Here is a 17,556-nt window from a genome sequence, read left to right as displayed (position 1 = left end):
TGATTTAAAGAAAAATTGATATGAATCATCTTTATCAGCTACGTATGGCATAGTAAGTAGGTAATACATGTATGCTTGCATTGATGGACCACAATGAATACACAAATCTCATGACATACTGCATTACACACATGTTATTATGGTTCTTTCAGAGTTTTTCTAATCGTAAAAACCACGATACAGTCTCATCAAAGGTAATTCATTACTGTAATTGAAAAACTATTTGCTAGTTTTGCTATGAGGAGTTGTCAAATTTAGTTTTGTAGGCCAAAAGTAAGGATGTGACACTGTGATAGAGGAAAATGGAGCCTGGGTAAGTGTTCAACTTTGACAGTTTAATGAATGTCTTTTCTCTTTGTCAGTTATCCAAGTTGTAGCGTGTTACATCACATGATTCAGCTAGCAACTTAGTAGCTTGAAAGGTTGACGTCAGAGTAAATGATCACCTTTGATTCACCACCATTTTTGGCTCTCAAATGATGAAATAGCATTTTTGGTGCTACCAAGTTGGCAATCATGAACTGCTGTGCCTTCCTAAGTTTTCACGTACAATATATCAAATATTTGAACATACAAACAGTTGTGAGCTGTACAACATACAAACTCTAGTGAGCTGTGCTGTATCTAGAGTTAGCTTGAAACCTCATGAAATATAAAGACTATTATAATAAAAAAATTTAAGTTGCACTCAAATGGTCATCATTGGATACAGTTTGTGACGCAACTTGCGTCACAAACTGTATCCAATGATGACCATTTGAGTGCAACTTAAAATTGTTTATTATAATAGTCTTTATATTTCATGAGGTTTTAAGCTAATTCGAGGTACAGATCTATGACATTGATCTAAAGATTGTGTACAGCTGCTATCTTAATTTATCACGGAGTTGTCATCTGTTTTATAACGAGAAGATAACTTTGTAACTAGGCAAGATTACTTTTTGGTTTTGCTAAAATATCTTTGTTGTTTGTGATCAAGTCAATAAAGTACGCATGTTTTATTTTATAGGTAAAATTATTTTGGTAGTTCATAATTCTAGCTCCCATTGCATGTTTCATTTTATAGGTTAAATTATTTTAGTAGGTCATAAATCTAGCTACCAATGCATGTTTTATTTTATAGGTAAAATTATTTTGATAGGTCATAATTCTAGCTCCCAATGCTTGTTTCATTTTATAGGTTAAATTATTTTAGTAGGTCGCAAATATAAAGAAACACCTTTCTCTCACATATTTTTGCCCTAGTTAAATTGTATCAGCACCTGTTGGAGTGCTTCATTTTTGCAGGTCAAATATTGATTGGTCTGGTTCTGTTGGAGAAAAAGGTGACGTGTTTCATCTTGTATATGATGACATAAAACCAGACTTGACTCACAGGCTTCTTCCAGTAGGTAGGTGGGCTTTTACTCCCGTTTTTTTTGTGAAAATAGTTCAAACAATACATTTTAAACCGGATTCTACTCTCTCTAGCCTTTTTATTGGCCAATGCTGGAATGAATTTATTTGATCAAAATTATTGCAATCCTCAGATTTGTATTAAGTTGTTACATTTAGTAGCCTTTCTTATTATAAACAGGAAGTACGTATGAGGTTATACTCACCGTTGACGCAATGAGGGGTCGCAGCAAATCTGGAAACTCGGAGTGCGAAAGGTCCTTCGGAATTGTTCCTTCTAAATTTTCCAAAACATCTCCGGCAGGCATCTCAAAGGTACAGGATTGTTGTCTATATCAGTGGTTGTACTGAGCAGCTTTTTTGAGTCTTCTATGTAGGATCTTTCATTTCTATTCTACCTTGTGAACTCTGATTCCAACCCTATCACAAAAATTCTGATCAATGGGAGAAAAAAATGTTTTCTACAGCTGTTATAATTTATAGTGAAAAAATAAAATATTTAGTCATCGCTTTTTAGATAAACAGCAAATAATTTTTTCATTAAAGTGAATTATTATATTTTAAAAAATTTTTTTTCATGATATTGAGAACAAATTTATGATTTCCTTTTTTATCTAAAAAGATTGAATAATTCATCAGTCATTTACCATGTTTTTATGCGGTGATAGCATAGTGACCGACTCCAGATGGTGCTGCAATGCCATCATGGGAACAGCTGTGTGGCTCTCATTCTGTCATGATTCAGTGTCGCTGTTTGGAAGGAAACATTGGTGCGATGTGTCATCTTTGCATCTTTGTGCCAAGGAAACAATCTTAGCGACCTTAACTTAGCCTCAGCATCGCACGTGTGCATAGGTCTTGCTTTCTTGTCGCTCCACTTATTTAAAACATGCTGTTACACTCCTATTTTCGGTTTGGGTAAATCTGTAAAAGCCTAATACTTTCCATGTAGACAAATATTTTATCTGGAATAGGAATTGCCTCTACATTCTCTCTCCATTTGGTCAGACAGCGTACCAGACAAAGACTTTTCGATATCTCATTTTTGCGTTTGTACCAGTATCAAGAGGTACCAGTGTCATTCATCAAATTTTTGAATACAACGAGCTTCTGCTGCAACAGCAATCTTTTTATACACACACTACTATAAACTCATTGTTTATTTTTTCTTTTTATTTATTTAAACTGCACAAAAACACTTCTCTCATGATATGTGTAGTTTGAAAGTTAGAATATTAAATGTTGCTATATGTTAAATAAAATAGGTTTTCTGCGCAAATACTTTTTTATTACTGTTTATTAATTTTTAATTATTATTTATTGTGTTTGTAATTTGTATGTGTTTAAAGTTACCTTTTTATCAATTATCCCTAGATTTTTTTTTAGTATTGTTAGTTTGTAAAGTAATTATCTATATTTGTAAATATACATACTATGTTTATAACATATAATATATATAAATATTATATATAGTATAGTTTATATTTATATGTAAATATAAACGTTTGTTTTAAAATTCTGCACAATTGACCATCTAGTAAAGATCTATCTCAGGTTTTCATTTGTAGTCTGTTCTTTTGGGAATATTTGCTCAAACATGCAACGATTTTGACATACAGCGCTGTCAGATATTGTGAGACCACCCAATAATTCACGCCTCTGTTAATCTTGGCACTCTTGCTGGAGCCATGTTAATCTACATAGTTACCACATAATGTAAATCACTAGACGCAGAAATTTCTCCTTATTCTAGCAAATATAGCAAAAGCCTTTCAATCTCATTTTATAGCAGAGGTGATGGAGTTGTGTTATCATGTTATATCTTCAGTACCCGATCATTAGCCACTTTACACCATGAATGGCCCTTTTCAGAGCTACCAATTATTACAAGAGTAGTTCAAATTACGTTGAGATAGTATCAAAGAATTAATTAGTTAGAGTATACAGTTAGAAGATAACTAGGATATCTTTTCATTCTCATCAAGGTCAGTTGTATACGCGTTTTCATTGAGAAAGTTAATTGCTAATTGCTGCTTATTAAAAACTTCATCCATAATAATTTTTAGAAAACTCTGCATCTGATAGTACTATATGATTTGTGGTGGTTTCTAGCTTAATTAAGGCAGTAAATCATTGCTGCCAGCAAATGTCTCTTAAAATGTAGGTGGTCTCATTATTTCTTTCGGCACTGTATAAAGCAAGTCCCAGATGTTTGTCTAGTGCAATCTATTCTTTCCACAGTAGGTTCTTTTCTCACGCCTAATTTGAGCAATTATATTATTCAGGGCTATGTGAGAGTCGCTGCTTTAATACCTGGAACAGAGGCTTTTCGGTCAAGAATCAACCTCAACGATTGGCTCATGTGTATTAATGACCTTGAAGTTACTTGGGATACTCTCGACAGCATTCTGTCAGCCATAACTTACCCTAAGCAGGTAAGTCAGCTCAGAAATGTTGGCCTAAATTGTTAACAAAACATCGCACCGAGGTCAGCGGTAAGAGAGTGCTCTATAGTTTGATGGTAAGCAAGCTTTCTAACAGTGCTTGCTGCAGTTAAGTTTTCAAGAATGTCCGTGAAGATTTTTAAGCATTCTGCTAATTCTCTCATCTCACAATATTTCTTATACAGCCTTCTATCATTTAGAGAAGTCCTATATACATATATATATATATATATATATATATATATATATATATATATATGTATATATATATATATATACATATATATATATAATAATGTAAAAGGTTGCCCATTGGATCATAACCGATGTTCATTGACTCTTTTAGGCATAACATTCTCTCAATAAATCATTTTCCTTATACAAATGTATAATGATATTTGAGAGTTATGCTCTCATGTAAAGTTGTGAGCTCTCATTGTTTCAAGTAGGAGCTCATCAACCAAAATCACAAATGATTTATGAATCGATTTCAACATTGATTGGTTCATCTAGCACATGCCCACCCAATGTTAGCGATTTCGACGAACTCCGAAAGCTTTAGTAATAGAATAATATTTTTACTACAATCTGTCCAAAGCTACGGTTAGAGGCTTGAAAAACTTCGCAGCATTCAGGGCTTGAACACGTAACATTCAGCGTTGCCACCCCGCACACTACCACCTATGCCAATCATTCACCTTCCCAAATGTTAGAATTACTGTGCACATACTTATTCTCTGTACTTTATCAGCACACACGACAATCTCTTACAGCACACTAGACTACCAGGGTACTAGTCCCACGATCAAACGAGTGGAGCAAAGTTTGAGAGTTTTTATCATAAATGCATGTGCACACAACTTACGAACATTTTTCATCAACAACGTCGCAAACCCTTGTTTCGAAATCTCATCAACAAATTTAACCATCGTTTTTTAGAGTCGTTAAAGTATAATAACGATACAAAACATATATAGGCCTATTTAAATATGTTACCAAGTCTTTGTAAATTGTCGACAGTATATTAAAACTTACCCATCTGATCGGATTGTACACAAATAGACAGATTAATTTGGCCGAAGATCACCACAAAACGCTTGAAAAGCTTGGTTTAATAAAAGTTAAGACCGGCCTACGATACGCCAATAAAGCCATGCGACAGATAGTAGAACTATTTAGCAGTGCGCATTTTACGAAAAAACCGAGCTCATTTCACCAGTCTATGGCATTTTTTACTTGTATTCAAATTTATCCGAAGATTTCTGTAATAAACGTAGACCGTTTGAGGCGTAGACCGATTTACAGGTACGAAATTGTGGTACACAGTTTATCAGCCTATGTTTTTTTGTCCAATCGCCGAAGGTTTCATTAAATTATTTAAAACGTTAGCCGAAATTCTTTACAACTTATGTACAAGCTAGGGCAGAACTACAATGCCCCTTTATGATGAGAACATTTTTTATTTTGCTGCAGTTTGCAGAAAACTTCCAGACGCGTGAACGCTCATACTTGCTTTCTGTTAAAGATCGCTATCAAAACAATTCTACATTCAACACAACCAACTTTCAAGCTGTGTATAGTACACAGTAGCTTGCCATTTTACTTCTAATTTTGTATTTCAGAGTTATAATAAACATATTTCCTTATTGTTGTTGTTAAATTACATACATTACAGTAGGTTAGGCCTACAGCTTTAATTAATTAATGACTTACTTGTTAATAATTTCGCTAGGGAGCGCATCACTCGATTAGCTATCAATGACCAAATCCTACAACGTAAAAGAGAGGAGACTAGATTCCGTGACCTTTAACAGAATGCTGAACTTATCTAACTTTTCTATATTTGTTGAAATTGTTATTTGTACCTTTTTGAAGTCGTGCTCTCTCAAATTTATTTTATGCCATCTCGAAAAACTTTTATTTACACTATACTCTGCCAATTCCTGCTGACAACTACTTTTTCAACAACCAGCACTGCCATTTCTTTTTTTCCGTTATCACTTATTCCATTATCAGGTCGTGGGCTGTATGACAGGAGAATTTCTAGTATATATAATAGATATACCTCTATATGTTATACAGCTATTTATTCTCTGTAGTTTATCAGCACACATGACAATCTCTCACAGCACACTAGACTACCAGGGTACTAGTATATATAATAGAGATACCTCTATATGTTATATAGCTACTTATTCTCTGTACTTCATCAGCACACATGACAATCTCTCACAGCACACTAGACTACCAGGGTACTAGTATATATAATAGATATACCTCTATATGTTATACAGCTATTTTTCTCTGTAGTTTATCAGCACACATGACAATCTCTCACAGCACACTAGACTACCAGGGTACTAGTATATATAATAGATATACCTCTATATGTTATACAGCTATTTTTCTCTGTACTTTATCAGCACACATGACAATCTCTCACAGCACACTAGACTGCCAGGGCACTATAATAGAGATACCTCTATATGTTATACAGCTACTTATTCTCTGTACTTTATCAGCAGACATGATTATCTCTCACGGCATATTAGACTGCCAGGGCACTAGTAATAATAATAGAGATACCTCTATATGTTATACAGCTACTTATTCTCTGTACTTTATCAGCAGACATGACTATCTCTCACGGCATATTAGACTATCAGGGTACTAGTAATAATAATATATCAAATACACAGCCATTTAAATGTTAGTTTGTTACATCGTTTGTTAAATCATAATAATACAGCCATATTAAAGATGAGAGAGAATGAATAAATGACATGAAAGGAGATTTATTTTTGTCATTTATTTCTTTCATAAACCTGTTTCTTCTCTCTTAGCTGGTCGTCTCGACCAACCACATCCTGAGCATCTAAAATAACTAAGGAGATATTTATTTCATAGTTCGTCATTTTTAATAGAGATTATTAGATTAAATATTTGTTCACAATGGTGTCACCATGACAAACCTATTATATAGAAGGTATTTTATAAGTAGAGCTCAAGTGATCAGTGGAGAGTCTATGATTGTATTTCTATGATTCGAATGGGTTTGGAGTTGCCCGTTGCTGACAAATTCACATTTTACCATTTCAATGCTCCGGAGTTGCACTTATATCAATCTATCCAAGATTCGCGATGTATCCCTCGATACAAAACTTGTTAAAACAGACTCGCTTTCTCATAGTGAAGTCCTTCGCACAAATTTAATGAAGCTAGCTGGAGTCAAATGCATTCGAACTTTACCATTTCTATGATTCAGTGTGGAAACAACTCCAAACCTGTTCGAAGCATTTTAATACAGTGTATGAGTGATCTCTTCATTTTTATTACTAATGAGTTGGCAGCGCTCTCAGCTCCAATAGTCCGTCTGTTGGGATTACTCAGATATAGTCTTATAAAATTGTTATCTCAATGGGTGCTGGTCATATTTGTGAATTTAACAATTATTTAATATCTAATGTAGTGCATTGATTTGCAGTTAATGTAATTAATATAAACTTTATTAAAATTTCAAACCTATGAACAATTAGAATATGCATATACTATATGCCGCAAAACTGCCATATTTCTACCAACAGTTCATAAATCCATGCTATAATATTTCAAGCAGTTTTGGCATCACTCCAAAAGTCTGTCATTTTTTTTTGATAATATTCATGGAGCTATTTTTTAATAGTTGTAAAACTGCGCTACCTAATTTTTCACCAATTTAAAAAAAATGGTTTGTCATTTTCAAACTATTCTGAATTTAAAATAAACAAGTATCGCAGTGTCCCAATTTTTATGATTGTTTATAATCCAAATGGGGTTTGTAAATAGACTATTTACCAGTCCTTTGCAATCGACTGTTCATTAGTCTTTCAGCATTAGGCTGTTGACCATACTTTAAAATAGAGACGGGAAACATTTTAAATACTATATCTTTAAATGGATTCTTGTATAATCCCCTTGAATATTTTTCCTGGCTTCACTTTTCTTTTGCTAAGCCATACCAGCCAGTTTCTTGACTTTTATAGATCTACAGCAGCAATGTTATGTTGGCTAAATCCTTCTGTGCTCCATAATGAATTTTAAACAAGTTACATTTCAGCTTTTTTTTAATTTTTCAAGCTCATTTTTATATACTTCTTTAATAATTCAAATTTTTTGGTATATATAGTATTTATCATCCGTATTGTCTTCTATAAAAATTAATTGCGCCAAAAATTAAATCACTAGAGAGGTCTACATATTCATGATTTTTCAATATTTAATCATTTGTCTGCAGATCACCAAAGCTCCTGGGACACCCATACATGTAATGTTGTAGCATGAATGGCCTGTAGACTGAGCAGGGACAATCATGTCTAACAAGTGAACTTGTTTGTGAGTGAGCATGACCACCAATTAGGAGTGGTGGTCATCTCACATCATTCTAATCACACCGTCTGGCCCTTAAAAAGGATATTGAGTTAAAATAGCATTGTAGCATCTCAAGTTACTCCGTTCAGACCGAAATCAACAACTTTCAGAACTACCTGTAAGTCAGAGCGCTATTGGGAAAGAAATCTCAATATCTTATTGGAATAGGAATATTCATTAGTTATTGATCGGCGACATAGACTAAATCATAGCATACCTTATCGACGCTTTGCCAACCATTCCATCTGTGAGAGCCTCTCCACGTGCCGCAAGTGTCACAGCTCTTTGATCAGCTTCTACAATATTCAAACGTCATGATGTCGTTATGAATATTTACACAATCATAATGTATTCAGTTGCTTTCTCAGCGTACAATGCTGGCACTAGCATCAGTCGGGCTGACGCTCTTCCGTGATGGACAGTCGACTCTCTGTTAAGAACATTCAGGACTTGAAAATTCTACACGATATTCGGAGGCTTCTTATCAGCATGGAACTTGTGAGGGGAGAGGGAATGGTACTGGCTTCTGATGATTTGTATCCTCAGAACAGAAACTCGGATAATCTTTGGAGGAGGGACGTTGTACGCGCCAATTTGACTAAAGCATTTAAATCCCAGTCTATGTACTCTAAAACAGTTGCTCAGCGGGCTTATTCAAAGTACAAATCAGATCAACGTTCTTCTGGCTCGTCTTCTAATACAAGTGAGTGTTTACGGTGAAAGCTAGTGAAGTTAAAAGGAAGGAAATGGGTGTTGATTATTTTCATCTAATGGAAAACTTGGTCAAATAAGCAGTTTCGAGCTGTATTTTCGACTATACATGTACTTAGTTTAGATACCCACTATATTTTAGTAGAGCTTTTCACCTAATTGCAAAAGATTTTTTAGATGTGAAAATTTTAAAAAATTTGTAGATTTAAAAATGGTCTGAGGTTTGTTTATATTTCTCAAGGGATTAGGGCCATTATTAAAGATCTCTTAGGTTAGAGATTACTTTTCTCTTTTGAGCCTATCTTTCTTTCATGTGTTTTTTAACTGAAATACTCAACAACAAAATTCAGCTTTAATTTTCTACATCTATAGTTTATGTTCTCAGTCTTCTTGTATTTAAAATTGTCCAGTAATTTTGTAATGGACAAATTTTTCAGGTTCTTCCGCATCGAACAGCAATCCAGAAAGGTTATATGCTAGAAATTGGCAGCAAGAAGCGGCTAAAAAGGAAAGGTCCATATTTTCCGATTATCATCATTCTACACCTCATAACTTATCACAACAGCTGAAAGTCCCTTCAAGGAGTAACAGCCAACCTTCAGCTACTTACAACCGATTGACAATGGCCCAGACACCTGCTAACACTTGTCAACTTAAAGACAATGTGTTAGTTTCTAGCTCCAACATTGAGCAGTCTCGTTTTTACAAAAAGTCTTCAAAAATAGCTGCCACTCATGAAAATAAATCTAGCCGTGATTGTATTGTGATTGGCAGAAGTGTGAATCAATCAAGTGTTCCGAGTTCCCAAAGCTCTTGCTCTGCTAGCAGGCTGTCTCGAGCTCGGTTTTCAGAGGACCTGCAAAAAGGTCCTAGAGGTTCATCTGGCTCTCTCTCAAGTTCTACGTCGGAGTCTCATGAGAGACCTCAAGATATCGTTTCTAAGCCGCTAGAGAAGTTGAAATGTGGCGTGCTAAATTCAAATTGCAACAGCAATTTATTGTTTTATCCATCAAAAAAGGCCAAATGTTTGCAACGAACGATTGTCTCTTCAGAGGAAAACTCCTGTGGTAAGGAAGAAAAACGCAGCTCCACAACTGAAACAGGCAAAGAACTAGATGATGATCTCTTAGACAGCGTTTTAAATGGCAGAAGTTTGTTCGACTGCTCCTCCAAATCTCCTCTCTATTTTCAAAAAGTTAACAAAAAGACATTTAATAAAACAAGACACTTGAAACGTTGACGGCAGCGCTTCTACTATTTCTATTTGTGTCAAAGCTGTTTGCTTTAAGAATGCATTTGCCTCATTGCTGATATGATTTTACCAATATAATTCCTCAGTGTTGAGATTATATTTCAGTACTTTGCTCCTTTCTAGCTAGTCATTTACTTTTGTAATACAATGATTAAATATTTGTTATGCTACTTATACTCCTATCATCACAAAGCTTGGTTGTTTTGTTGTTAATGTGTAAAATGTCAATCAATATTACAATATTTATATACCAATTTATTTGAAGAGGCAAATTATCTTAAATAAATCGTGATTAGTTGAGGGAATGTGCTCACGTTTCATCAAAGGCGGTTGATCACGCGTCTTCAATGCAAAGTATCTTTTTACAAGAGTCAACAGAGAATTATAGGTTCATTTGCAGTACAACGATTTAGCTATATAAAGCTCAGAGACCAATTAAAAACGTGTCCAATTTTGACAAAAAATTTTACACAACAGATTGGGCGAGACGACTTTGCAAAAGCATTAACGAAGCAAATATTATTAACGGAAAAATATTTCACAAGATTACGTAAGAATCCTTTTATTCAAAATATAGTACTCGAAATTGTTCTCTATAAGAAAACTTTCAAAATATTGAAATTTAATTAACTTGTAGCATATTTTAAAAGATTGGTAAACAGCCTAGTGTTAAAAGACTAATAAATAGTCTATTGCCTGACTAGAAATGGTCCTTTTTTAAACCTAATGTTGATTATGAAAAACCATGAAAAATTTGGGACATTGTGGGATTTGATATATGCATAAAATGGCAAAAATAATGCCTAGTGTATGCATACAACATCATACATACCACTCAAATTAGCAAAACTACATGAGCCAGACATATACCGCTTAAGTCAAGATCAATTCTTATTTGCGTGATAAGGCGTACACATGTATCCATATTGTGCAAAGTCACTGAAAGCTTTCCTGTTGCCTGTTCAGTACACCCTCTAAAGGCCATCTTTTTCAAATAATCACCGGTTGCCAATTACAGCACATTTAAAGTCCTGTGAACAAATATTTGCATCGAGCATTGATTACCTCTTGACAAAGTATATGCTGTTCAACAATTAACGCAACACTCGTACTAAACAAATATTAATCATTCAGAGAATAGTTGTACTCGGGTAATTGGCGCTTTCGCGATAATTTTTTGTTGCCTCTCAGTGGAGCCTTGCATCATATCAGAATGAAATAAGAGCATGTAATGATAGCATTTAATTAGGTGGACATAAAACATTCTTTCAAGTATTGGATTTATAGCATTTGTGTTGTTGACGAATTTAATATTAAAAATATTGTATGACATATTGTTATAATTATGCTATAGTGTTACTAACTTTACGGGTACCATGGTCCCCTGTACCAGTAGTGGTCTCCCTGGTAGTGTGCCGTGAGAGGTCGTCAGATGCACTGATAAAGCACAGAGAATAAACAAGTATGTGCGCAATTATTCCAAAATGCTAAAAAGCAATTAGTTGGTGCAATTGTTTGAGTGTCGGAATGCCAAGTCAAACGTCATAAGTTGGAATTCTGGAAAGTGCAATATTTTATCCAAAATGTTGTCCATGGCTTCAAATGGACAGACATAACGTTTATTATAGCAGATTGTTGATAAATATGTTGTTACAAGCACTTTATAAAATGCTACTATATTGACGTTTCATCTCTTAGTACAAGCCTTTACCTTTGAAGTGACATAAATAACCTTTGAATAACATATGATAAACTATTGACATGCATTTAGAATGATTTCACAAACAAAATGAAGGCATATCTCTTGTTTATGAATATGCAAAAACAGATTTCAGTATCTATTTTTTAAAAGTTCTGAAAACATCCATATTTACTTTTTGGAGTTCAGTGAAAATTATTACTAGTACAAGGTATGCTGTGACATGTCATATTGAAAGAACTGAGAAATAAGGGAGTCTTCTAGGTTTGTTTACAACAGCTTACGTTTCAGTTGTCGGGTCTATTTGTGAAATATTGTTTTGGCTTATTTCATATTTCAATAAAATTCTGCTTTAGTGGTTATACAATATGTTTATATGGCTATATGTGGCTATTGTGATAAGGAATGGCAGTTATGGAAATGTGATTGCATGTCATTGTCATTGATAGGCATGTCATTGCCTATTGAAATGTCAAAGAGGGCAATATGTGTCTGGCTATCTATCAAGGCTTCTTTTGTTGGTCCCCCTGTAAACAAATAATCAATAAACATAGCGTTTGCAAATATTTATGTGTCAAAATGGCCCTCTCTTAGATGCAATGCCTCAGGGTGCACCCACACATTGCCAGTTGATTGGGTCATATATTCTAATCATTCCGCAATTGGTTTGCTACTACTTGCCAGATGTTATTTTCTCATTTGAAGACGTTTCACATTCAGTTGAAACAATCCTTGTGATAAATAGTTGCTAATGCTCACCAAGGAGTTTTTCACTTTTTTATGCGCGCCATGTTTGGAGTTACACATAAGGGTTCATGTAAGGTGTACACATAAGGGTTCATGTAGGGTGTACACATAAAGGTACATGTACTGAGTACACATAAGGATACGTGTAGGGTGTACACATAAGGGTACATGTAGGGGATACACATTAGGGTGCATGTAAGGTGTACGCATAAGGGTACATGTAGGGGATACACATAAGGGTACATGTAGGCTGTACACCTAAAGGTGTATATAAGGCTTGTGGATTCCAACTGAGTATCCCTCACCATGTAACAAGAATTGTGGTAGTGTTTGCCTGGTTTGGGTTAAATGAGGTTATGTGATAAGTATCATTAAAAGCCGTGGCTTAGGATGTTTATATGTTATTCTAGCCCAAAACCATGAACATATGTTAAATATGCTTATAGTTTTGGGCTAGAATAATTGATGGCTTCCTTATAACAGATGTATTTGGTGCATGAAAAAACTTTTATTGGTTTTGCTTGTTGGTTTTTGATAAAGTAATTATCACATTTGGCACATTTCTGAAAGTGGCGAGTAAATGGTAACTCCAAATGTGTGGATATGTTTGGGATTAAATGAGTGTTTATAATGCCCCCTTTTCCATGAAAAATTTTTTTTTTTTGACATTTTGTTACGCCTTTTCCAATTAGATATCCAAAAGCAATTGAAGAATACAAGGTTAAACCAGATTGCTTTTCACATAATCTGCTAATGCGCTACCAAAAGCTCCCAGAGTTTCTTGTACTAAACTATGATTGGTTATTCTCAAGTTTTCAATATTTAGTTTAACTATCACACATACCTCATGTTTTATCACACTCGACTAAAATACATCATATATCCCATTCATAACACTTGGTTAGATAGGTTATATAGCCTGAGCTGGTTTCAATCTAACCATTATATGGTTATGCCTTAAGCATTCTTGAACCTCCATTTGTTTTCTGAATTCTCAAAAGATATTGCCCTGATTTATTTTAATCAAAGCTTCACCGTTTGGACTAGCTTGACCATTGTTGATTGTTTTAGTATTTTTCTTGTTGTAGGTGCGTCTGACTTTTCAGGAGATGGTAGCTGACAGCAAGAAAGTTTTGCTAACTAGGCATCAATCTAATGAGGCCAACCTGGTACGACCTATTCCAAACCCTGGAGAGACAATTAGTCCTCTTGGAAATGAGCCTGAACATCACCTAACTGTCATGTACATGACACTAGGTAAGTTAATGAAACATCTCAAATGATTTGTCTGACTTCACTGGCCAAGAGTATGCAACTCCCGTGTGTGATGTTGTATTTCATGATCAGTGGTTGTACATATCTTACCAAGCCAATATCTGGGACATCAATAAATTGCTGTATTAGAATAAAAACTATTTTATTTTTCTCAACTTCTAGGTGCACTGCTAACATTGAATTGGATGGGTTGAAGTTTTGCTATTTCCTACACAGTTTTATCGCTATAGTAGTTTTTTTGTTGCAGTCAGGATCTTTGAATGTTTGGGGGTCTGAAATCTGCTGTATCGACTTGTAAAGTTTAAGCATTATATTTGACCAGTGAAGAAGCCGAATTAAGATTTAATTTATCTGAGAGAGTAAAAACACTTTATGTAGAAATAATTTTGTTTATGTCAGTTGGCCTGTTTAGTAACTTCAATAGATGGTGATTGTTAAAACAGCTCAAGACTGATATTTAAAATGTTTTCATTTTTAGATGACCTCTGTGTAGAACAAATTAGAACAAGGTTGAACCATTCTCGTCTTAATTTCAAGTACACTAAGTTAACAATTTGATTTATTTACAACTTTACCCCAGCACATTTCCCAACCTTTTAATCGGCCGTTACAAGTATTCATATGCAAATTGTTATGCAATTGCTATGCATATACATATATTGTTATGCATATGCAATTGCAATCAATTTTTAACTATCAAGTTAAAAAAGGAAAGTTAAAAAAAAACTTGTACATTTTTTGTTGACATGAACACATATATACTATTGATATCAATAGTCTTACTACACTTCATCTTTTAAAATGTTAGCAGAAAAACTGTAAAAGTGCAAATCATAATAACCGTGCTAACTCGATGCTGGCCTGTAGAGCTACTCACCCAAATAGACCCATGAAACTGTACAGTCTTGCAGCAATACAAAATTGTACAGACCTGTAGCAATGCAAAATTGTACAAATTTCTAACAATACAAAATTGTACAGGCCTTTAATAATACAATATTGTACAGGCCTCTGATAATACATAATTGTACAGGCCCCTAATAATACATAATTGCACAGACATGTAGTGATACAGAATTGTGCATATCTCTAACAATACATAGTTGTACAGGCTTCTAACAATACATAATTGTACAGGCCTCTAATAATACATAATTGCACAGACATGCAGTGATACAGAATTTTACATATCTCTAACAATACATAGTTGTACAGGCCTCTAATAATACATAATTGTACAGGCCTCTAATAATACATAATTGCACAGACATGCAGTGATACAGAATTGTACATATCTTTAACAATACAAAATTGAAAGTTGATTAGCTCAATTGTTCTGCCATGCTGCTTTGTTCTGCCATGGTAGACCAAGTTTTGGTCTACCATGCTGAAAGTTATGAGTTCAAATCCAGTATGATACAATAATTTTTCCCACCTTTAACTATGGCTTTGGACAGACACAGCTATTATTATAGTAAAGGATACCTGAAAATGACTCAATACATTGTAAATTTATAACTATAAACAACCAAAACCTTTGTAATAACTACATTTATCATATGTACATGTATTTAACAATGAAATGGTCATTAAAATATATGTGGGGAGTTACACCTCTCTGTAACAATGAAAGTACCATAAAATATTTCAATGGATGCTCTATGACTTGTTTTTGCTTATCAGCTATGTTTATACTCACAGGCTAACTTATATACTTGGAGTAGGAAACAATATAACGGCTCAAATTGGAACATTTCCAGCCGATTTTATAGTTCTATCATTCATATTACTCGTTATGTCATTCACTCATTTTATAGACAGTAGTGAAGACTCCAGCAGCAATAATCTGCTATACTGTTACCCACCAGAGACTAAGGAAAGCAACAAGCTTGTCGCAGTAAGGGGCATGTTCCTGACTCTCAGCAATGTCATGTCTGATATTTCAAGTCACCCAGCTAAAATGTAAGAAAATACTGACCGGTATTATAGCAATCAAGTTAATTATTAGAGTTGCAATGAAAAGACAACTCCGCTTAAAAAGCTTACAACTTAGTATCAAGATCTAATGCGCATACAGCGTAACCTTGACATATGAATTTAATTTGCTCCGTTACTATCATCACATATCAAAACAGTTGTATCCCAAAGCATTTTTTTGCATTTAAAATAATGTAATATGCATTAATCCGTTGTAGCGTTATGAAATTACACCAAAGTATAGCTCAATTACATTTAATATACACAATTTATTAAATAATAAACCAGTAATAGCACGAATGATATTAAAAATAACATAGTGATAAATAATAATGATTGTTAATAAAATCAATAGAAAAGAAAGGAATTTGACTTACTACCACGAATGATGACGTGAGGGCAGCAGCAGGAGGAGGAAAGGAGGGGTGGCAGCGAACAATTTGTTTTCTTTTTATTTACATATGAGCATTAATAACAGCTTAATAAACATGAATGAAATAACATGCCTAAACAAATCTTATTTTAACCACATAACCGCTTACTCATCATCACCGTCACGTCTGGCCTTTTTAACCTTACTTTTTTCTTGACTTTCACAGCTCGTGAGATTTTCACAGAGTAACGATCAAAAGAGGTGTTTTTTGGCCTCCTTTTTGAAGTGTTATGAAAGAATGTAAGACACATGGAATAAGGTGAATACAACGAACTACACAACGATGCAGCATGGACAAACAAACAGACCAAACGTCAACTATCGCTGGCCTAAATGACTATCACGCATTGAAAATCGTATCTCAAATATTCCTTCGTAGACCAAAACATATATTTTTACAAAATTGGCGTATTTCAAAACCTTTGTGTATCAGGGCAATTGTATGTCAAGGTTTCACTATATATTTTGGAATGACTTCGGTGCCTATGCTGATATCAAGGCGACTGTCAATAGGTTTGGAAGTCTTCTAATTTGCTATTTATTCCTTAACATTTGCACATTTGCTGATGGCTGCCCGTAAACTTGATAGTTTTGCTGAAAAAGGGCAGAATTGCCACAACTTTTGTAAAAAAAAAGTAGACGTTCTTGTTTTGTCTGCAGCTCCAGTGTGCGATGTGAGGGAAGCCTAGTTAACATCTGCTATATATCTAGTGGAAGACAACTCCTTATCTTGGCCGCACCGGCGGAGAGAGTAACTCCGCAACAGCTTCTGCACATAATGAACAACTGTACCAGATGTTTGAACTATTTATTCTCATCCTTACACAGGTTAGTTTTATTCCTAGAGCGGTAATAGATTCTCCATTTTGGCTGGATGCAGTATAAGGGTTAAACCGGCTGGATGCAGTATGAGGGTTAAACCGGCTGGATGCAGTATAAGGGTTAAACCGGCTGGATGCAGTATGAGGGTTAAACCGGCTGGATGCAGTATGAGGGTTAAACCGGCTGGATGCAGTATGAGGGTTAAACCGGCTGGATGCAGTATGAGGGTTCAACCGGCTGGATGCAGTATGAGGGTTAAACCGGCTGGATGCAGTATAAGGGTTAAACCGGCTGGATGCAGTATGAGGGTTAAACCGGCTGGATGCAGTATAAGGGTTCAACCGGTGATGAATTACATTATCTCTCCTTAGCACTTAATCTTCAGTCTGGGACC

The 17,556-nt window shown here is 34.7% G+C and overlaps 2 protein-coding genes across 2 annotated transcripts in view; both read left to right on the top strand.

The window, feature by feature from the left end:
* Positions 1-257: 257 nt before the first annotated feature.
* The window catches only part of LOC137406176 (protein inturned-like), a 30,933-nt gene continuing 13,634 nt past the window's right edge, over positions 258-17,556 (top strand). Inside the window, exons 1-7 of the mRNA XM_068092709.1 lie at positions 258-313; positions 1,288-1,391; positions 1,577-1,710; positions 3,681-3,830; positions 13,744-13,912; positions 15,748-15,892; positions 17,001-17,168. Coding sequence (XP_067948810.1) covers positions 303-313; positions 1,288-1,391; positions 1,577-1,710; positions 3,681-3,830; positions 13,744-13,912; positions 15,748-15,892; positions 17,001-17,168 — 881 coding nt within the window. The 5' untranslated portion in view covers positions 258-302. The remainder of the gene's footprint in view (positions 314-1,287; positions 1,392-1,576; positions 1,711-3,680; positions 3,831-13,743; positions 13,913-15,747; positions 15,893-17,000; positions 17,169-17,556) is intronic.
* Positions 8,629-10,383, top strand: LOC137406518 (uncharacterized). The gene is made up of 2 exons (XM_068093107.1): positions 8,629-8,949; positions 9,395-10,383. The coding sequence occupies exons 1-2, from the start codon at positions 8,661-8,663 to the stop codon at positions 10,195-10,197; spliced, it is 1,092 nt and encodes a 363-aa protein (XP_067949208.1). The 5' UTR covers positions 8,629-8,660; the 3' UTR covers positions 10,198-10,383.

Source organism: Watersipora subatra, chromosome 10 (genome assembly GCF_963576615.1).
Source record: "Watersipora subatra chromosome 10, tzWatSuba1.1, whole genome shotgun sequence".
NCBI classification, from domain to species: Eukaryota; Metazoa; Bryozoa; class Gymnolaemata; order Cheilostomatida; family Watersiporidae; genus Watersipora; species Watersipora subatra.
The sequence above is the reverse complement of the archived record's forward strand: the minus strand, read 5'-3'. Positions and strand labels throughout refer to the sequence as shown.